Below are 22,803 nucleotides of genomic sequence, written 5' to 3'. Positions count from 1 at the left end.
AATTGAAATAACAGGTATGATGGGTCGGATTGTTTGAAGGGTGTCTATTTTAATGCTATGAGTATTATAGGTAAAGGTGATGAACTTAGAGCACTGATCAGTACATGGAACTATGATATTGTAGCCATCACTGAAACTTGGTTGAGAGAGGGGCAAAAATGAATGATTAATGTACCAGGTTTTCAAAGTTTTAGAAAAGATAGAGGAGGAGTTAAAAGAGGGGATGGAGTTGCATTAGTAATCGGGGACAATATCAGAGGAGATATAATGGAGGGGTCAGATACTGAGTCCATTTGTGCTGAACTCAGGAGTAGGAAAGTGCAAACACACTGATGGGATTGTACTGCAGACCCCCCCAACAGTCCCTGTACTCAACCTGGTGTTGGGTAATGAGTCTATCTTTTGGTAGATAAACAATTAGGAAATAGTGGCAACTCCTTAACTTTCAGGATAACTATAGATAAAGATAAGTATGATCCTTGAGAGAGTTTTAAATTGGAGTAGAGCAAATTACAAGGGCATCAAGCAGGAATTAAGAAGCATTAATTTGGAACACTTTTTCTCTGGCAAGTCCACATGTGGGGGTTTTGTAAAGATCAATTGCACAGAGTACAGGAAAGGTATGTTCCTGGTGGAAGGAAGGATGGGGACTGAAAGATAAGAGAACCTTGAATGTTCAGAGAGTTGATGAATTTAATCAAGAGGAGAAAGGAAAAGTATGTAAAGCTTTGGAAGTTAGGATCAAGTGGAGCACATGAGGATTATAAAGAAACTGGAAAAGAACTAAAGAAGGAAATTAGGAAAAGTGGGAAAGACCAAGAAAAGCCCTTGGCAAGTAGGGTTAAGGTGAATCCAAAGGCATTCGATATACACGTCAAGAGCAAGAGGATAACCCGGGAGAGGATGGGACCACTGAAGGATAAAGGGGGAACATTTGCTTGGATGTAGAGAATGTGACTGAGGTACTTAATGAGTACTTTGCTTCAGTATTTACCAAGGACAAGGATATGGAGAACCAGGAGATAAGTGCTAAGTTTATAAGTATGTTAGGGCACTTAGAGGGCAAGGAGGATAAAGTGTTGGGCCTCCTAATGAATGATGATGATGAATACTGGTTGCCAAGATCAGGAGGGAAGAGGAGTCCTCGGGGCGATGGCATGGCAGTAGAAGGCAGGTCTGGATCTGCAGACTCTGGAGCAGGAGGGACACGGGAACAGCTGGGATGCCGGTGCTTGGGTAGTAGGATCCTTCCTGAGTCTCCTCCTCTGTCGCTCATCTGGATCCCTCACAATTCTTGGCTGTTCCGTGGATCAGTGTCCTCCAGCGGCCTCTGTCACAAGCCACAGCTGCTGCCACTCGTTAACCTCGATATTTGCCTGAGAGAACTGTTGGTTAAATTTGTTTTTGTACCTCTTGTGTGGGACGCTACAATCTCTCTTGCCCTGAGAGGTTCTCCGTAGAGTACTGCTTTCGGTGACCTGGAGTTGTCCACATGCGACACGTGGCCTGAGCAGCTTCAATGCTGGGACGTTGAGCCCTCTCCAGGACCTCGTTGTTGGAGACACGATCCTGCCAGCTGATAGAGCGGAGACAGCGCTGATGGGAGTGCCCAAGCAACCGGATTTGCTCGTGGTACAAGACCCAGGCTTCAGAGTCGTATAGCAGCCAAGTGATGACGGCAGCCCCGTACACCAGGACAGGCACAGCTGGTGGTTCATCCACACTTGTTTCTGGAGGCACCCAAAGGCACTGCTAGATCTGGTGAATCGAGTGTCAACATCCCTTACTACGGTAGTGTCGTTGGAGATGACACTGCCCAGGCAGGTGGCAGGTGAACTGCTCAACCGTAGAGAGAGGGTGGTCGTCAATGGTGATCCGAGATGGGTTGTAAACACCATCAGGGGACTTCTAATGGAGGATCATAGTTTTCTTCGGAATGACAGTTAACCCGAAAGCCCTTGCAGCCTTGGCGAACTGAGAGACTGCAGCCTGTAGTGCGTCCTCTGTGTGTGTGAGAATTGCCAGTTGTCTGCATATAGTATCTCCAGAATGGGCTCTTGCATGGCTTTTGTTTGGGCAAGAAGGCAGTAGAGGTGGAAGATATTTTCGTCAGTGCAGAACCGAATGTAGATGCTCTCTGAGGTGGTCACTTCTGCTTCCAGTAGCATCACATGAGCATTTGGAAACCCATGGCCTGCATGGCTCTGTGCAGGGCAGGTCACACCTTACCAACTTGAGCTAGTTGTTTGACGAGACAGATTGGTACGGGCAGAGAATTGGATGTTGTTGACATGGATTGTGGTTGACAAAGTCCCTTATGGAAGGCTAATCCAGTAGATTAAGATGCATGGGGTCCGCGGCGAAATGATTGTTTGGATTCAGAACTAACTTGTGCAGTTGAAGTTGCAGATAAGGGCTGAGAAATGGCAGAACAAGTTTAACCCAGATAAACGTGAGGTGCTGCACCTCAGTGAGGCCATACACTGTGAAGGGCAACAGTGTTGCTGAGCAGAGAGATCTTGGGATCCAAGTTCATAGCTCCTGGAAAGTGGCTACACAGGTCGATAAAAGTGGTTAAGAAGGCTTATGGAATGCTTGCTTTTATTATTTGAGGCTATGTTGCAACTTTATAAAACTCTGAGTAAGCCACAACTGGAGTATTGCGTACAGTTCTAGTTGACCCAGAGGGCAAGCAGTGAAGGTGAGAGGGGGTAGGTTCAAGGGGGATGTGAGGGGTGATTTTTTTTTTACTCAGAGAGTGGTGGATGCCTGGAATGCGCTGCCTGGTATGGTGGTAAAGGCAAATACATTAGAGGCTTTCAAGAGACACTTGGATAGGCAGATGGATGTGAGGAAGGTGGAGGGGTATGGACATGGTGTGGGTAGGAGGGATTAGTGTTTGGGTGTTTTTGATTTGCTTTTTAGCTGGGTCAGCACAACATTGTGGGCCAAATGGCCTGTTACTCTGCTGTATTCTTCTATGTTTCTGTGTAAACGTGGGCCAACCTTCTTCCCAAAATTTTACCCATTTTTAAATTTTGATCTATTTTACAGAGATGCGGAATTTTATAGTATGTGGTTGCTTCATCCTTTTAACTTTATCTAATTCACTAAAGAAACATCTTGCGCATATACAGTGTCAGAATACTCCCTGTACATTTGACAGTGAGTGAAGCACAAAGCAAAACTAAAGGGTTAAATGAAACAAAGTGGAGCCTTTATCATTAGAACAGTGGAGATGCAATATAAACCCATAACTTGATTGGACATAAGGACTGCGTTTTGCAGAATGTTCTTAGCTATAGATTGTCAGTAACACACTCACAGTCTTTCCTCTGTTCATTTTATTTTAAATGGATTAGTGTCACATTAAGACTGGGAGGTAGGAATTTGATTACATTGATCTCTATTCAAACCACTTGGCATTCTCCCAACTTTTAAATATGTATGAAATAAACTAGTAAAACCTCTCAGTCAATGATTGTCACACTTCCAATTTGTTCCTCATGTCATGGTGTTCGATCTGCTGCCTGGGATTTTTTCCGTCCATTGGATAGAAAAAGAATTGGAGATTTTAGAAACTCACTCCACAGCACCACCAACAGGTAATAGTGTGAAACTACAGCGGATGCAGTTGATATTTTGGTTAACCATTGACACACAAGTATAGCCAACATCATCATAAGGGAGCACGCGAGCTTACAAAAGATAAGCAACATAACCACTGATTCTTCTGATAAATATAGCAATGTTTTAATCACACCACATGGGTAGGTTCCACCCTCTCATGTAATGCAATTCTTCCTAAATACTCTATTTGATTGGTTAACATTTCCTTGTACTCAGCTCAGCCCATTAAACCTCTTAATAATTTTATAGACTCTCATTTATGTGTCCTCTTTTATTGTTTTCTTTTTCACGATAGAGTCATTGAACGCTCGGTCTTTCCTAATAACTGTATACTCTCAGTTCTGATAATCTTCTTGCAAATCTTGTCTGCACTTCTCCCAGTACCTGTCTGTAGCATGAGCACCTTGAATGCAAGCAACATCACTGCTGTGATCTGTTCTAGGGTCAAGGCCAAGGTGCATGAGCCCTGATCCATTAAGATAAGGGATTAAATACATAGGAGATTGTTTTGAAGGAGGTATATTAATGTCATTCGATCAATTAAAGAATAAATATAAAGTATCAAATAACACTTTATTTTGTTACTTTCAACTAAGGGCTTACATAAGTGAAAAACTAGGTCAAACAATGTTATTGCCGAAATCTAATGAAATAGAAATTTTAATTCAAAAAGGAAATATTAAAAAATTTATATCTTGTATGTATAATTTGATTCAAAAACAGGCAATTAAACAAGGAGTCCATAAGTCAAGACAAAAATGGGAAAGTGATTTGAATATTAAAATTGAAGAAACAAATTGGTCAAGACTATGTCTTGATAGTATGACAAATACAATAAATGTTCGGTTAAGATTAGTGCAATATAACTTTTTACATCAATTATATATTACACCACAAAAAATAAATTAATTAAATCCAAGTTTATCTGATCAGTGTTTCCGATGTAACTAAGAAACTGGTACATTTTTACATTCTACATGGTCTTGTTCTAAAATTCAACCTTTTTGGACAAATTTAAGATTTTTATTGGAACAAATTACGGGAATACAACTTCCTCATAATCCAATATTACTTTTACTAGGTGATATTGAAGGGATAAAACCGAAACTCAAACTAAATAAATATCAGAAAGATATGATGCTAAAGAGACATGGGAGCTTCTGCAGATGCTGGAAATATGGAGCACACACACAAAATTCTGGAGGTCAGGCAGCAGCTGTGGTGGAAAATAATCAGTGAACATTTTGGGCCAATGAAGAGAAATGTTGACTGTTTCCATCCTTTCATAGATGCTGGCTGACCTGCTGATCCCCGCCTCCATTTTTTGTGTGATGTTTTGGTTCTCAATTCTCTGATTGATGGAAACTTACTTTGTACAATAGTTCAGTGAGTGAGCTTCCTTAAACCTCTTCTGATTTTTACGTCCGTTATAATCAACGGAAGTAACCATAAAACAGTCAGCCTTTTCATTCATTTTTCACCAATACTCAAGGTAGAGGTACTTAAACAACTGAATGCTATTTATTAACAGTATCTGTGTCCATACTCCCGGTTTCTTTGCTCTCCTACCCAATGTCATGTTTTATATTCAAGCAAGGAGTAAGCTCTTTATTCCAACTCTCGCCTTGCTTTCCTATAGTTGGAGTGCAGACTCGTACTTATAGCTAAACACCACCATGTTCTTTAGTCAATGTAATTTATATACATGAAAACCAAAGGCCTAGCAACATGTCAACCTATTTTGAACCAAACACAAAAACTTTGGTCAAAATTTGCTTCCAAATTTTGAAATATAGCTATGACATGAAATGGTGTAAAATATGGATGAATGAGGAGTGATCTTATAAACATGTTTTAAGTCATGAGAGGCATAAATAAGATGGTTGGCAACGGTATTTTCCAAAATTTAGGGGAGTGGTGAAAGTGGAAAGTTTTAAGAGGGATCTGAGGGGAAACTTTTTCATGCAGTGGGTGTTGAGAATATGGAGTGAGCTGACAGAGGAAGTGGTTGAGGCAGGTACAATAGTGTCATCTATGAAATTTAGTGGAAATTCCCCAACATTGTTGCAGATTAGAAGGAAAGCAGTAAGTGATGAGGATCTTCAGAATTTATAGTGAACATAGGACATTTGTTTTGATGCATTTAATTTGCTTTTTGAACATGGTTGAATAGATTAGTACTTCATTCCCTGGAGTGTAGGAGAATGAGCAGAAATTTGATAGAATTATGAAGGGGTATAGATAGAGTAAATGCAAGCAGGCTTTCTCCACTGAGGTTGGGTGAGACTAGAACTAGAGATCAAAGATTACAGATGAAAGGGGAACAAGCTGCCAGCAGATGTAGCGGATGCAGGTTCAATTTCAGCATTTATACATAGAAGTAGAATTAGGCCATTCAGCCCATCATGTCTGCTCTGTATAAAGAGACATTGAATAAGTACATAAATAAGAAGGGTATGGAGAGCTGTGGTCTAGCTGTGGGTCGATGGCACTAGGCAGAATAACAGTCCTGCATGGGTTAGATGGGTTGAACGGCCTGTTTCTGTGCTGTAGTGTTCTATAACTATGACTATGACAAAGGAGGCAGAGGAGAATGATGCTAAACATTAGAAAGAAAAGCATTTGAAGGTCTGTGAGGTGAGGGTTAGAGAGTCAGAGTACAGAGCACAGAGGAGCTGAACTGCTCTCTGAGCTTCAGTGAGTGTGATTGCTTAAGAAGGTGGTATTTTTTTATACATTAATACATTGTTGGATAATGAGGTACCTTAAAAAACAATTTCAATTTTAAAAAACTGCTTTTCTCCAAGAAACTTAGTACAGTTTTTGTTTTTCAGATCTATTCATATTCCTTTGAGATTTTCTATGGGGCAGGAATTTCCAGGAATATAATCCCGTACGTGTCCATCGGAACTGGGCTGATTGAAACGCTCATGTTGCTGATCTGTGTAGGTACAATGCTTGTCTAAATAGCTGGTGATGGGGAAGGATTGTAGCTTTAGTCGGTTAGTTATATCAGGTGTGGAAACCGCTTTCTCTGGACTGGCCTTCTTTTTGGGATTTGGCTGTGTCCTTTTGGATTGACTGAGATCATGAACAGAATTAACTGAACACAGAGACCTGAAGATCCCTTATACCCACACCTTCTAACAACACAACTCGGCCGTGAGCATTTTCTTCCTCACAACATCCTTCATTATTTCCCAGTATACCTGCAACTTATCCTCTCTCATATGTCCCCATCATTTCCATAAGACGTAGGAGCGGAGCTAGATCCATTGAGGCTGCTCCACCATTCCATCATGGCTGATTTATGACCCCTCTCAACCCCGTTCTCCTGCCCTCTCCCTGTAACTTTTGACACCCTTACTAATTGAGAACTTATCCAACGTCCACTTTAAATCACCCAATGACTTGGCCACCACAGATGTCTGTGGCAATGATTTCCATAGATTCACCACCTTTTGGCTAAAGAAATTCCTCCTCATCTCCGTTCTAAGTGTCCATTCTTCCATTCTGAGGCTGTGCCCTCTGGTCCTAGATTCACCCACTATAGGAAACATCCTCTCCATATCCACTCTATCTAGGCCTTTCAATATTTGACAAGTTTCAATGAGATCCCCCAGTACTCCTCATTTCCGGGATCATTCCCCTTTGTGTCTTTGAACAACAAAGGAGATTGTGTGCGGAAGCCAGTTAACCGGCCAACGCTGCTTTGGGATATGGGAAACCAGAGTGCCCAGAGGAAACTTACCTGTTAAAACTCTTCACAGGCAGTGTCCGGGCTCAGAACCAATGCCAGGCCTCTGAGGCTGTGAAGGAACAGCAGTAACAGCTGCAGCACCAGACCAGTGTTGCTGTCTTGGTTCAGAATAGGTCCCATGTGGCAGGCAGCCTGAGCCATCACACCATTGGCACTGTTGAGGTTGCTCTCACAGAGATTTGAAAATGGTGATCCACTTAACTAGAAGTGCATGGAATATGTATGAAATTATTGCATTTATAAACCTAAATCATTGCACAATGTAAGAGGCTTAAGCTACGTTTGTTTTGTCGTTTAAAAATTTAAAAATGTCGTTTTAATTTACTCCACGATCAGTCTGACCCTTCCTTTCTACACAGCCCTCCATATTTCTTTCATCCATGTACCTAGCTAAGGGTCTCTTAAATGTCTCCAAAGTGTCAGTCTCTACTACTACCACGGCAGCCTATCCCAGTAACTGACCTGCCTCTGACACCTCCCCTAAACTTTCCACCACTCTCCTTAAAAGGACGTCCTCTGGGATTGGCCTTTGTCTCCCTGGGAAAGAGGTGAGGGCAGTCCATTCTATCTCTGCCTCTTATTATCTTAAACACCTCTACTATATCACCTCTCATCCTCCAAAGAGAAAAGCCCTAGTTCACTCAAACTTTCTTAATAAGACCTGTTCTCTAATGCAGGCATCTTCCTGGTAAAACTCCTCTGCCCCTTCTCTAAAACTTCCACATTCTTCCTATAATGAAGCAACTAGTACTAAACATAGAACTCTGGTCTGACCTGTGGTGAACTACATATACCTGTCTGGACAGTCCTGCTGACTGCTCCTGTGGCTCCTCCCACAGACCCCGGTATAAAGGCGATTGAGGCCTGAGCCCGGCCTCTCAGTCTCCAGGATGTAGTATGGTGGTCAACCACTGCCTGTTCCTTCTTCCAGTCAATAAAAGCCGATATCTCGCCTTTACATCTCAGAGAGAGTTATTGATGGTGCATCATGACCCGAGTTTTATAGAGCACTGTGGAAGTCTTCCTGCCCTAGTAAAATATAAGGTGAAAATATTGGAGTCAGTTTCTATCTTGGTGTTTCAATCTTCACATCCGTAGTCTCAGCCTCTTCTGAATGTGCAACAATGCTCCATGGATTGTTCAGCTTTATACTGAAGCAGATTTCTGTTGGATTTGCCAAATTAAGGAATTATTAATGTCCCATTAGAAAGAGTGGCTGAAGAGTGTAGAACTACCCATGTTAAGTACCTGACCATCTCCAGCACAAATGAATAGGTGCTGATATTTTCAGAAGGCATGTGTAGCATGAAACTTAATGATGCTCTGACAACACCAATAGTACAAGTGGGTCCAGGTCTACTCTCCTTGGATTGAAAACCAAAAGCAGCATCAGAGTTCCATGAGATCAGGGAATAAATCTTTCAACCCAAGTTTATTAACACTAAATATCTCCCAAGGCCAAGACAAAGGTAACCACAGTCAGAGCTTCACTGTAACTATAGAACCATAGAACACTACAGCACAGTACAGGCCCTTCAGGCCTCCATGTTGTGCTGATCCATATAATCCTTAAAAAAAAGTACTAAACCCACACTACCCCGTAACCCTCCATTTTTCCTTCATCCATGTGCCTGTCCAAGAGGCTCTTAAATACCCCTAATGTTTTAGCCTCTATCACCATCCCTGGCAAGTCATTCTAGGCATTCACAATCCTCTGTGTAAAAAACTTACCCCTGATATTTCCCCTAAACTTCCCTCCCTTACTTTTGTACATATGCCCTCTGGTGTTTGCTATTGGTGCCCTGGGAAACAGGTACTGACTATCCACCCTATTTATGCCTCTCATAATCTTGTAGACCTCTATCAAGTCCCCTCTCATTCTTCTACGCTCCAAAGAGAAAAGTCCCAGCTCTGCTAGCCTTGCTTCATATGGCTTTTTCTCCAAACCAAGCATCATCCTGGTAAATCTCCTCTGCATCCTCGCCATAGCTTCCACATCCTTCCTATAATGAGGTGACCAGAATTGAACACAATACTCTGTGTGGTCTCACCAGAGATTTGTAGAGTTGCAACATGACTGCTCTACTCTTGAACTCAATCCCCCGTTAATGAAACCTAGCATCCCATAGGCCTTCTTAACTACCCTATCAACCTGCGCAGCAACCTTGAGGGATGTATGGATTTGAACCCCAAGGTCCCTTTGTTCATCCACACTCTTAAGTAACTGACCATTAATCCTGTACTCAGTCTTCTGGTTTGTCCTTCCAAAATGCTTCACCTCACACATATCCGGATTGAACTCCATCTGCCATTTTTCTGCCCAACTCTGCAGCCTGTCTATATCCTCTTGTAACCTTCGACAACCTACAGCTCCATCCACAACTCCTCCAATCTTTGTGTCATCCGCAAACTTACTCACCCATCCTTCCGCCTCTACATCCAGGTCATTTATAAAAATCACAAACAGCAGGGGTCCCAGGACAGATCCTTACGGCACTCCACTAGTCACCGACCTCCAGGCAGAATACTTTCCTTCCACAACTACCCTCTGCTTTCTTCCTTTAAGCCAATTTTTTATCCAAACAGCCAAGGTTCCACTGATCCCATGCCTCATGACTTTCTGGATGAGTCTCTCATGAGGGACCTTGTCAAATGCTTTGCTAAAGTCCATGTAGACCACATCCACTGCCCTACCCTCATTAATTTCTTTTGTTACCTCTTCAAAAAACTCAATCAGGCTCGTGAGGCACGATCTTCCCTTCACAAAGCCATGTTGACTATCCTTGAGTAGACTGTACTTCTCCAAAGGCTCGTAGATCCTATCCTCAAGAATCCTTTCCAATAGTTTGCAGACCACCGATGTAAGACTCCCTGGTCTATAGTTCCCAGGTTTCTCCCTATTACCTTTTTTAAACAAGGGAACTACATTTGCCATTCTCCAGTCCTCTGGCACTTCCCCTGTAGCCAAAGGGGATTCTGTGTGTTTTAAACTCTGTGTTTTATTTTGTGAATCTTAATGTACAGGGCTTCTTTGTTGAACGAACTGGAAGAAAATCCCTTCTCTGTGGGGGCTTAGGCTTTATGGGCCTGTGGACAGGACTTTTGACGATCACCTTTGCTCTGCAGGTGAGCACCAATGGGTGGGGCCAGAAGGAAAGAAGCATTCATAACTATTCAGGTTTCTGATCTGTGGACATTAACGAAAGGGCAAAAAGACAGTTACAGGCCTCAGGGGAACAGGGGAAGAAAGGAGAAAATGAAGAGAGAAAGGACTTTTTGGATGAAACAACACAGATCACCTAGGGACATGAGCGAAACTGCAGATGCTGGGTATCTGAACAAACACATAAAGGAACTCAATACGCCAGACAGCAACTTGGGGGGAAATGTGCAGTTTACATTCTGAGTCATCAGTCAGTACTCTTTCGAGTCCAGATGAAGGGTTTTGATCCGAAATGTTAACTGTCCATTTCCCAGCTTGGATTACCTTGAGTTTTGTAGAATGAATGAGTATCAATTTGTGATGTTTTAAAATGATAGAAATGTTAAATAGAATAAAGAGAATGTATTTGTCCTAGTGGAAATAAGACAAAATATGACAAAACAAAACACACTTCACCACACAGTCCCCTCATTTCACCACACAGTCCCCACATTTCACCACACAGTCCCCTCATTCCGCCACACAGTCCCCTCATTCCACCACACAGTCCCTCATTCCACCACACAGTCCCCTCATTCCACCACACAGTCCCCTCATTTCACCACACAGTCCCTCATTTCACCACACAGTCCCCTCATTTCACCACACAGTCCCTCATTCCACCACACAGTCCCCTCATTCCACCACACAGTCCCCTCATTTCACCACACAGTCCCCTCATTCCGCCACACAGTCCCCTCATTCCACCATACAGTCCCCTCATTTCACCACACTGTCCCCTCATTCCACCACACTGTCCCCTCATTCCACCATACAGTCCCCTCATTTCACCACACTGTCCCCTCATTCCACCACACTGTCCCCTCATTCCGCCACACAGTCCCCTCATTTCGCCACACAGTCTCCTCATTCCGCCACACAGTCCCCTCATTCCACCACACAGTCCCCTCATTTCACCACACTGTCCCCTCATTCCACCACACAGTCCCCTCATTTCACCACACAGTCCCCTCATTCCACCACACTGTCCCCTCATTCCGCCACACAGTCCCCTCATTTCACCACACAGTCCCCTCATTTCGCCACACAGTCCCCTCATTCCACCACACTGTCCCCTCATTCCGCCACACAGTCCCCTCATTTCGCCACACAGTCTCCTCATTCCGCCACACAGTCCCCTCATTCCACCACACAGTCCCCTCATTTCACCACACAGTCCCCTCATTCCACCACACTGTCCCCTCATTCCGCCACACAGTCCCGTCATTTCACCACACATTCATCATATTATACAGTATTCCTGCTATAAAAGCAATAGTGTTCAAAGGAGGTTCACAAAAATAATTCCAGGATTGAATGGCTTGTCATATGAAGAGTGTTTGATGGCTCTGGGTCCATATTCACTGGAATTCAGAAGGATGAGAAGGTGACCTAAATGAAGCCAATCAAATGGTGAAAGTTCTTGCTAGTGTGGATACGGAGAGGATGTTTCCTATAGTGGGAAAGTCTTAGACCAGAGGACAGAGCCTCAGATTAGAAGGGTGTCCTTTTAGAATGGAGATGAAGAGGAATTTCTTTAGCCAGAGAGTGGTGAATATGTAGAATTCTTTGCCATAGACAGCTGTGGAGGACGTCTTTATGTATATTTGAGGCAGAAGTTGATAGATTCTTGATTGGTCAGGGCATGAAGGGATACGGGGAGAAGGCTGAAGACTGGAGCTGAGAGGAAAATTGGATTAGCCATGATGAAATGGCAGAGCAGACTTGATGGGCCAAATGGCCTAATTCTGCTCCTATGCCTTATGGTAATATATGAAAAAAGTAAGTAAATCAATTACACTAAGTATATATATATATACACTAAGTACGCCAAGTGCAACGTTTTCCAAGGGCCACCAAAGACTGCACATAGTCCCAACAGTGTGTTTGAGTTTTGGCAAGAGAAGGGAATTGTCTGTGTTTATCACTGTGATTATTCCTGCAGAAAACTAACGTAAGATTTACACAGCGTCCATGCTATGAGTTAGAAAAGGAAAGTTATTTGTATGGTACCAGCATCAAAGGACTCCACTTATAGGCAGGAAGTGAAGGAAATTTAATAGATATGTTCAAAACATAAACAGATTATTGAGTTAAGAGGGAGTCATCATTTCAACTGGCTGGAGGCCTGTAACCACGGACTTAAGGAAAACTGCCAAAGGTGCAGAAGGGAGGATATTTTTAATGCAGTGAGTTGCTACGTTCGGTTTTATTTGAAGATCGTTAGAGGAAGATTCACTAAAAACTTTCAAAGGACTTTGATCTTTAGGAAAGATAACACTAGCAAGTCAATAGCTTGGAGTTAAGGGGTAGGACAAATCGGACAAGTTTTTGGCAGAAATTCCACAGGTAAAGTGGACTATTGGCCACAGTCTGTACTATACGATTCTGTAGTTACTAATATCCCCAATGTAAATATCTGGACTACTTTGCAAAGTAACGGGGGATGAGTTACCAATAAATTTCACCGGCACAATACCATGACTGATGTGAGGGTGGATGAGGGCTGACTGGACTTTGTGTTTGCTAATCTTGTATCTTCACGGTGGTCCTCAGTGAGATGGAGTGAATGAAGCAGAACAAGGGTGAGGGATGGAGGAGGTGAGGAGCTGTGCATTGTTCCCCACAGCTGACACGTTGCCTTGCTTTTTCTCTGCAGCATCTTGTCAGCTGGATGCCGTACTGCAGCCTCATCTTCATTTTTGCTTACATTATCAGCTATGGACTCGGTCCAGGTGAGCCAAGTTGTGCAGGCGCTCCTCGCTCCCCAGTCAACCTCCCTGGTCTTGAAAGCCACCACCTACAGCGGCATCACACATGAAAATAGGCGAGTGCCACCCTCAAAGCTACAGGTTCACCTTCAAGTTGACATTTGTGGATTCCTGGTGGTAATCTACTCCCTGTAATAGTGAATGTATAGAAATTAAGGCAGCTGTAGCCGCCGAGCTTAATTCAAATGGAATGCTGACTTGTGATTGCAATGAGAATGTTTTGTTAAACTCATTGTAACCTGAGGAACTCTGCCACTCACACACCGACAGACCACTCTCTGAAACAAAATCAAGCAGCACAAACTCAAGTTAGATATTAAGTTAGATATGGCCCTTGTGGCTAAAGGGATCGGGGGAATGGAGAGAAAGCAGGTACAGGGTTTTGAGTTGGATGATCAGCCATGATCATACTGAATGGCGGTGCAGGCTCGAAGGGCTGAATGGCCTACTCCTGCACCTATTTTCTATGTTTCTATACCTCAGCTTGGATTGGGCCACAGGACAGAGCTGATGTTGCTGTGACATTTACATCAAATACAGTGGGCGTGTTGTATCTTGTACATGTAAAATGAGCAGATGATGAAGGTTCTTCTCTTCTGCACAATGATCCCAGGGTGTTCCGTGAGTACACTGCATATCCTATTGGTTTGAACTAACCCAGTAGATTTAACTTCACAATTTCATCAGCTTTGTGAGGTATGTGATTGGGAATAGGAGGAGGCCATTTGGCCCTTCAGCTGGGGCCTATTATTCAATAAAATCACAACTGATCTAATCTTGACTTCAATGCCACTTTGCTTCCCCTCTCCCTGTTGTCTTAAATGACTGCAGGTTCAACAACAGCTTAGTCACTGCTGCCATCAGGTTCCTAAACCAAATTGAAGGACACTACTTCTACCTCAGACTATATTTCTGTCAAGTTGCACTTTTGTCAGATTTATTTCTTCTTATTTTTTATCCTGTAAACTGTGTGATTTACTGTATGGTAATTTAGATCAATCTAATTTATGTTTGTCACGTACTGTGTTCCAGTGCAAAACAGAAGCCGATTTTCAGGGTATTTATATCCTGGATATGAATACCCTTGCCCATGGACCTCAGCATTGAAGAAGAGGCAAGGATTGAATTATATATGAGTAAGAGTATTAGCCAGATACCAGAGATGGTGCAGTAAGATCTCACCTAGGTGACAGTCTGAGGGAGCAGTTGCACTATGGAATTACCAGTGCATGTTTTCCAGTGGATTAAATGGAGTGGAAGTCAGGTACGGTACATAGGTTCAATAATGACTCAGCAGCAGCTTGCTGCACTGAAGATGAAGATGCATTCTCCCATAAAAAGGCTCAAAAGTTGCTCTGTATCAACGATGGTCATCCAGATTGATTTTTTTTGTCCCTATGGAAGAGCATTGAGACAAATAAATGTGGATTTGTATAAGCTCATCATCAGGGAACGCAAAAACTGTTCAAGATTCAATGCTCAAGATTGCTTAACGTCACTCCAGTACACAAGTGTAAGGCAGAAGAAAATAAAAGCTCTGGATTCAATGCAGCACAAAGAAACAAACCATGGTAAAGAACATAATAACAATAAAAACACAAAAACATAAAATAGCTTCTATACATCGATGGATTGTATGTCCATAAAGTGATGCCAGGCACAGGGGTGTCTGTACATAAGGTGACTGACAGGAAATGATAAAGTAGTGGTGGTTGGGGGTGTGGAGGGGTGGGTTAGTGGGTGGAGGTGTTGATCAGCCTTACTGCTTGGGGAAAGTAACTGTTTTTGAGTCTGGTGGTTCTAGTGTGGATGCTACATGGCCTCTTCCCTGATGGGAGTGGGACAGAGAGTCCATGACCAGGGTGGGTGGGATCCTTTGCGATGATACTGGCCATTTCAGGCACCTTTCTTTATAGATGTGTTTGATGGCTGGTGATGCATTGAGCAGATTTGACAACCCGTAGCAGTGCCTCCGTGCGGTTTCTGTACAATGCAGTGAGGCAACACATTAGGGTGCTCTCTACTGCACATCTGTAGAGCAGATTGAACGTTGTTGGCTGGGTTCTTTTGTCCTTTAACTGTGTCAATAATATAACATTTGTAGAGTCTGGACTGCTCCTGGGGGGCTGTGCTCAAGTTAATATTGTAAGTTACAATAAATTCAATGTAACTTGTCATAATCAAACTCAAAACACAAGAGACTATGGAAATGCAGAGCAATACATAACCAGCTGGAGAAACTCAGCACGTCAAGCAGCATCTATGGAGGGGAATAAACAGTCGATCTTTTGGGCCAAAAACCTTCATCAGGACTGCAAAAGGTGGGGGGGGGGGGGGGAAGAAACCGGAACAAGATGTTAGGGGGGGAAGGGAAGGTGTGAGGTTGGCAGATGATAGGTGAAGTCAGGTTGAGCGGAAGCAGGGTGTGTGGGGGTTGGGGGGATGAAGCTAGAAGTTAGGAGATAATAAACACAAGATATTCTGTAGATGCTGGAAATCAAGAACAACACACACAAAATGCTGGAGGAACTCAGCAGGTCAGGCAGCATATAAGATCATGAATAAACAGCCAATGTTTCAGGCCAAGATCCTTCATCAGGGCAGTGATGCAGGGTCTCTGCCTGAAAAGGGAAGTGATAGGTGGAAAGGGTAAAGGGTTGAAGAAGGAGGAATCTGATAGGAGAGGATAGTGGACCATGGGAGAAATAGTAGGAGGGGGGGCACATGAGGGAGATGAAGGGCATATGAGAAGGGAAGGGGTAGGAGGGGAGCCAGAAAAGATAATCAAACTCTGCTTCAGTTTTTTCTTCTCTAATCTCTTCAACAACTTATCTCAGTCTTTGATGCTGGGAGAATCTTCCCCCTAGTGGTCGTATCTAGAAATAAGAGGCATTGTTTCATAGCAAAAGGTTTACCAATTTTTGACAGCAATGCTAACGAATTTCTTCTCTCAGATAGTTGCAAATCTCCTGGGGAGCCACTGAAAAAGAATCATTAAATGTATTCAAGGCATAGGCTGATGGACAGTTAAACTACAAGGAAGTGGAGGGGCGTGGGGACAAAGGGAATGAATGGTGTGAGGCCAAAGTTGGAACTGCCATGCTCCTACTGACTGTCAGAGCAGACTGTAAACAGCTGTCAGCTGTCAGCTGTCTACTGACGGTAGAAATACCGGCTGCTGCTGTGCCCCAACCCAATGAATTGCTTTTGTATTGCTTCAGGGTTTAGTTTCAGTTTCACTGTCCACAAGGTAGAGATTTGTTTCATCTAAATTCTAAGAACGGGAGAGCTTCTCCTTCTCTTGGCTGTCAGGGGACACCGGACACCAAAAGTGGAAGAGGCAGTGATGAGCACTGGACTTTCAGAACAGCAACAGAACAGACAAGGCACTAAATGCCTTGACTTTATCAACCCATTGGTTTGACGAGACACCACTATCATTGGACTAATCACCAGAGGCAACATATCCAAGTACCACCAGAAAGTTACCACCTACAAGCTAGTGCCCCAGTGCAATCACAACAACTTGGAGCTGAATGCCTTCAAGGATGCATATCAACTTCAGGAGAAATGTCCCTCTTCACCACTCACTCATCATCAACAATTCTGCTGTTAGCACCAGTTCACATGCTGGTTTCTGCCCATCATTATTTTGCCAAATGTCATGTGGGTGAACCATAAAAATATTGTCTTGACGATGTATTTCCTGTGGCAGGTGGTAAAATTCCTTCTTGCCCAGAACACACTGGTGTAATTCAACACTGCCATCATAGGGAGCATCCACACATCAACCACTACTGTCTGGTTTTGTGCAGACTCCTCTCGGAATAAATGAAAACTACAGAAAGTTGTCAGGACAATAGGAAAGGTAATTAGCTGCAGTCTACCAGGAAGAATCTTTGTGGACACTACCCACCCTGCAAACTGTCTTTTCCAAAAGCTTCCTTCGGGGAAATGCGATAGGGCTATTAAAACAAAAACATCACCCCATCTTAAAAATTTCTTCTCCCAAACAGTTAATCAGATCAACCAATTTAGTCACTGTAAACACTTGAAACCATTTTTTGTAAGGCAGATTACATTGTAAATACAAGCTAATATTTATGTATTTCTGCATATTTTAGTCCTTATCTGTATTTTAACCTCAAACTTTATTTTTTATAATTCTTTATTCCTTATCATTGCTGAAAGTTGTTCTGTTGCAAGTTGCATCACCACACTACAGCAAATTCCTAATACATGTAAACGTGCACTCAGCGGCCTCTCTACTAGATGCCTCCTGTACCTAATAAACTGGCCACTGTACATGGTATTCTGCTGCTGTAGCCCAACCACTCCAACGGTCAAAGTGTGCGTTCAGGGATGCTCATCTGCACACCACTGTTGTAACGCATGGTTACTCCACTTCCTGTCAGCTTGAACCAGCCTGGCTCATTAACAAGGCGTTTTCACCCACACAACTGGATGCTTCTTCTTTCTCACACCACTCTCTGGAAACTCTAGAGACTGTGGTGCGTCAAAATCCCAGGAAGTCAACAGTTTCTGAGATACTCAAATCGCCCCCTCTGGCACCAACAATTGTTCCACAGTCAAAGTCATTTAGATCATGTTTCTTCTCTCCTCTGATGTTTGGTCTGAACAACAACAGAACCTCTGACCATGTCTGCATGTTTTTATGCTTTAAGTTGCTGCCACATGATCGGCTGATAAGATATTTGCATTAACGAGCAGGTGTACCTAATAAAGTGGCCTCTGAGTGCATATGGCTAAGCTCCCTTGCCTCAGGGGTCCTGGCTGGAAGCTGCTTACTATATCCTAGAATTCTTGTTCCTGCTGATGTTTGTTTTAAATTGAATCAGAATCAGGTTTATTATCACTGGCATGTGATGCGAAATTTGCTAACTTAGCAGCAGCAGTTCAATGCAATACATCATCTAGCAGAGAAAAATACTGATAATAAGTAAAATAAAAATAGTAATAATAATAGACAAGTAGATCAATTATGTATATTAAATAGATTTAAAACATGTGCAAAAGCAGAAATATTATATATATATTTAAAAAAAAGTGAGGTACTGTCCAAAGAGTCAATGTCCATTTAGGAATCGGATGGCAGAGGGAAAGAAGCTGTTCCTGAATTGCTGAGTGTGTGCCTTCAGGCTTCTGTACCTCCTACCTGACGGTGACAATGAGAAGAGGGCATGTCCTGGGTGACTGGAGGTCCTTAATAACGGACATTGCCTTTCTGAGACACCGCTCCCTGAAGATGTCCTGGGTACCTTGTAGGCTAGTACCCAAGATGGAGCTGACTAGATTTACGACCTTACACATGCTAATGCTTCTCTAAAATGGGACTCTCTGTAGTATTTGAGGGTTTTGTCACAGACTGCCACTCCTGGCACAGAATCCCCATTTCCTGCTCACTAGTGAACAGCAGCAAACTGTGCAGCATCGACACACTGCCACGGGATGTCCTTCTCCAGCTTCTATCATTCTGACTGACTCTCGGATAGTATCATCCTAGTTCCAATTTTTGTTTGCATTGCAATGTTTCTGCTTCCCACCGCAGAGCATTCTGAAAAAGCGAAGGCATTGGCCTTTTGAAGCTATGTGTAATATAAACAATATTTTCCAGGCGGAGTGGCTCTCATCCTACCCTCGGAAATATTCCTGCAGTCTGATCGGCCGGCTGGCTTTGTCATCAATGGCCTCCTCAACTGGTTTGGCCTTTTCCTTCTCGGAATATTGTTCTCCTCCATGGTTGTAAGTATCCTTTGTCAGTCTTCAAGTGGTCAGTTCCATACCTATATCACTCTTCATGAGTGACCCCTCCTCACCGTCACACCTGTCCTAACTCTTCCATACTTATATCAGACTCTTCATGAGTGAGCCCCTCACCACCGTCACACCTGTCCTAACTCTTCCATACTTATATCAGACTCTTCATGAGTGAGCCCCTCACCACCATCACACCTGTCCTAACTCTTCCATACTTATATCAGACTCTTCATGAGTGAGCCCCTCCTCACCGTCACACCTGTCCTAACTCTTCCATACCTATATCAGACTCTTCATGGAGTGAGCCCCTCCTCACCGTCACACCTGTCCTAACTCTTCCATACTTATATCAGACTCTTCATGAGTGAGCCCCTCCTCACCGTCACACCTGTCCTAACTCTTCCATACCTATATCAGACTCTTCATGAATGAGCCCTTCCTCACCGTCACACCTGTCTTAACTCTTCCATACTTATATCAGACTCTTCATGAGTGAGCCCCTCCTCACCGTCACACCTGTCCTAACTCTTCCATACCTATATCAGACTCTTCATGAATGAGCCCTTCCTCACCGTCACACCTGTCTTAACTCTTCCATACTTATATCAGACTCTTCATGAGTGAGCCCCTCCTCACCGTCACACCTGTCCTAACTCTTCCATACTTATATCAGACTCTTCATGGAGTGAGCCCCTCCTCACCGTCACACCTGTCCTAACTCTTCCATACCTATATCAGACTCTTCATGAATGAGCCCTTCCTCACCGTCACACCTGTCTTAACTCTTCCATACTTATATCAGACTCTTCATGAGTGAGCCCTTCCTCACCGTCACACCTGCCTTAACTCTTCCATACATATATCAGACTCTTCATGGAGTGAGCCCCTCCTCACCGTCACACCTGTCCTAACTCTTCCATACCTATATCAGACTCTTCATGGAGTGAGCCCCTCCTCACCGTCACACCTGTCCTAACTCCTCCATACTTATATCAGACTCTTCATGGAGTGAGCCCCTCCTCACCGTCACACCTGTCCTAACTCTTCCATACCTATGTCAGACTCTTCATGAGTGAGCCCCTCCTCACCGTCACACCTGTCCTAACTCTTCCATACCCATATCAGACTCTTCATGGAGTGAGCCCCTCCTCACCGTCACACCTGTCCTAACTCCTCCATACTTATATCAGACTCTTCATGGAGTGAGCCCCTCCTCACCGTCACACCTGTCCTAACTCCTCCATACTTATATCAGACTCTTCATGGAGTGAGCCCCTCCTCACCGTCACACCTGTCCTAACTCTTCCATACTTATATCAGACTCTTCATGGAGTGAGCCCCTCCTCACCGTCACACCTGTCCTAACTCTTCCATACCTATATCAGACTCTTCATGAGTGATCCCCTCCTCACCGTCACACCTGTCCTAACTCTTCCATACTTATATCAGATTCTTCATGGAGTGAGCCCCTCCTCACCATCACATTTGTCCTAACTCCTCCAGTTTCCACTTCACTGGCCCGTCCAATGTCTCACTTACCCACTCACGCTCTCTTGCTCATAATTCCTCAGTCTCAGTCACTAAGTAATCCACGCACAAAATTTCTCCTGGTTTCACCCCCTGACCCTCAGTCTGTCTCACCGACCCTATCTCACTCCCTGACTCTCTCTCAGTCTCAATCCCTGACCCTCAGTCTGTCTCACCAACCCTTTCCCACACCCTGACCCTCTCCCAGTTTCACTCCCTGACCCTGGGTCCGGGTCTGTTTCACTGACCCTTTCTCACTCATTGACCCTCTCCCAGCCTCAATCCCTGAACCTCTTCCCACTGACCCTCAGTCCTTCTCACTGACCCTCTGTCACTCACTTACCTTCTGCCAGTCTCTCTCCAAAATCTTTACACTGACACACTTTCTTCATCTCACTCCCTTACTGTATTCAAGTCTCACTCACTGACCTCTCTATGTGTTTGACCTAAGGGGACCTCATTCAGCAAGGATTTGTTTGTCCTTATCCCTTTCTGTTACAGGACAGTCTGGGCTACCTCTGCTTCCTGATCTTCAGCGCAGTCTGCTTAGCGCTCTCTGTCCTGGGTTCCTTCATCATAGTCGAAACAAGGGGCAAGACACCACTCGAAATCACCGAAGAATTCAAGAAAAGAAAGCTCTTCCAAAACGCACTGCTCCATGTGCCAGCTAACGGTTCACTCCCACAAAGCACTGTGGAGATTATCATGTCAACTGCATTCTAATCTCTGGAAAATGTCCTTCAAGAGAAACGGATGATGCATTGAACTGAGCAGCGAAGTTGCACATTGTATCGTGTGATAAACCCTGTGCTCCTGACAAGGGAAGAGTTTTTATTTAGTCAAAAATTATACTGGTTGCCTATAGTACTGACTGGTGGGCAATAGGGCAAGGCTGTCATCTGGATAAAGTGCCCCTTTCGTCCATCTGCAGGCATGCACCCTACCTGTTATGATGCGGCAGTTATATTTATAATTGTTTTTTAAGACAGACTTTTATATCAAAGGAAATCAGGTAGTCGCTCAAAAGTCTTTAATAGAATAGTTCCAGCAATATGTGTAAGGCCTGTTTCCATGGAAACTTCAGTCTTCTGCTATATGTTATCAACAAGAACCTGATAGAATGTTGTTGCAATACCCTGATTATTGCTGAATTTAAACTGCTAGCGTGAGAAACTGACACTCATTTTTTATTGAAATGGAAATGTGCTATGTACATCTTACTGGGGTTAGTCTTAGTTTTAAAATATATGTAGCACATTCACTTCAGTTTTGTTTCTGCTACAGCAGTGCTGGGATTCAAACCTTGCTGGTTTAGTACATCATAGTTTAACATTTCCTTTCCTCTTTGTGTAAGATCAGCATTTTTTTATTTGCCGACAGGCGACAACTCACCTGATAAGAAACTAAACCCAGGCAGTCTCCAGCATCCACAAGTGGTTACAGTGCGCAAAACAGAAATGTTCCTTCTTCAGCAGCAGCTACCCTCAGCCTTCAGCCTTAATATACTGGAACCCCTGCTGATGGATTCCTGATTACCCACCTTCTATACAGGCCAGGTAGGGATAGGCACAAGATTGCAGACCAGGGTGAAATGAAACAACATTCCCACCAGTAGGTGTCAGGTGGTAACCATTCCAAGCAAGAAAAGTCCTACCAAAATTCAAAGTAAATTTTATTATCAAAGTACATATATGTCACCATATCCAGTTCTGAGATAACTATATCAGGATCAATGAAAGATCAACTCGTGTTCAGAAGACAACAAACTGTGCAAATGCAAATATAAATAAATAGCAATAAATAACGAGAACATGAGATAATGAGTTCTTAACATTGAGATCATTGGTTGTGGGAGCATTTCAATGATGGGGCAAGTGAATTTGAGTGTAGTTATCCCTTTTTGCTTAAGAGTCTGATGGTTGAGGGGTAGTAACTGTTCTTGAACCTGGTGGTGCGAATCCTGAGGCTCTTGTACCTTCTATCTGTTGGCAGCAGCAAGAAGAGAGCATGGTCTGGGTGGTGGGGATCTCTGATGATGGATGCTGCTTTCCTACAACTGCATACCACATACCCTGCCTGTGCTTTGTTCCCTTTCAATTGTTTTGAATGTTGGCAATGACCAGAAACGTAAATGG

At 43.5% G+C, this 22,803-nt stretch overlaps 1 protein-coding gene across 3 annotated transcripts in view; it reads left to right on the top strand.

Moving 5' to 3' along the window:
* Positions 1-22,478, top strand: part of LOC140738240 (solute carrier family 2, facilitated glucose transporter member 11-like) — an 85,733-nt gene extending 63,255 nt beyond the window's left edge. For all 3 annotated transcript variants that reach the window (XM_073065383.1, XM_073065382.1, XM_073065384.1), the window contains exons 8-12: positions 6,465-6,575; positions 10,415-10,516; positions 13,252-13,327; positions 18,999-19,126; positions 21,170-22,478. In XM_073065383.1, the coding sequence (XP_072921484.1) occupies positions 6,465-6,575; positions 10,415-10,516; positions 13,252-13,327; positions 18,999-19,126; positions 21,170-21,391 (639 nt within the window). In that variant the 3' untranslated portion in view covers positions 21,392-22,478. The remainder of the gene's footprint in view (positions 1-6,464; positions 6,576-10,414; positions 10,517-13,251; positions 13,328-18,998; positions 19,127-21,169) is intronic.
* The last annotated feature ends 325 nt before the right edge of the window (positions 22,479-22,803 follow it).

This window comes from Hemitrygon akajei, chromosome 14 (genome assembly GCF_048418815.1).
Source record: "Hemitrygon akajei chromosome 14, sHemAka1.3, whole genome shotgun sequence".
Classification (NCBI taxonomy): Eukaryota; Metazoa; Chordata; class Chondrichthyes; order Myliobatiformes; family Dasyatidae; genus Hemitrygon; species Hemitrygon akajei.
Note: the sequence above shows the minus strand (reverse complement) of the source record. Positions and strands in the feature narration are given on the sequence as shown.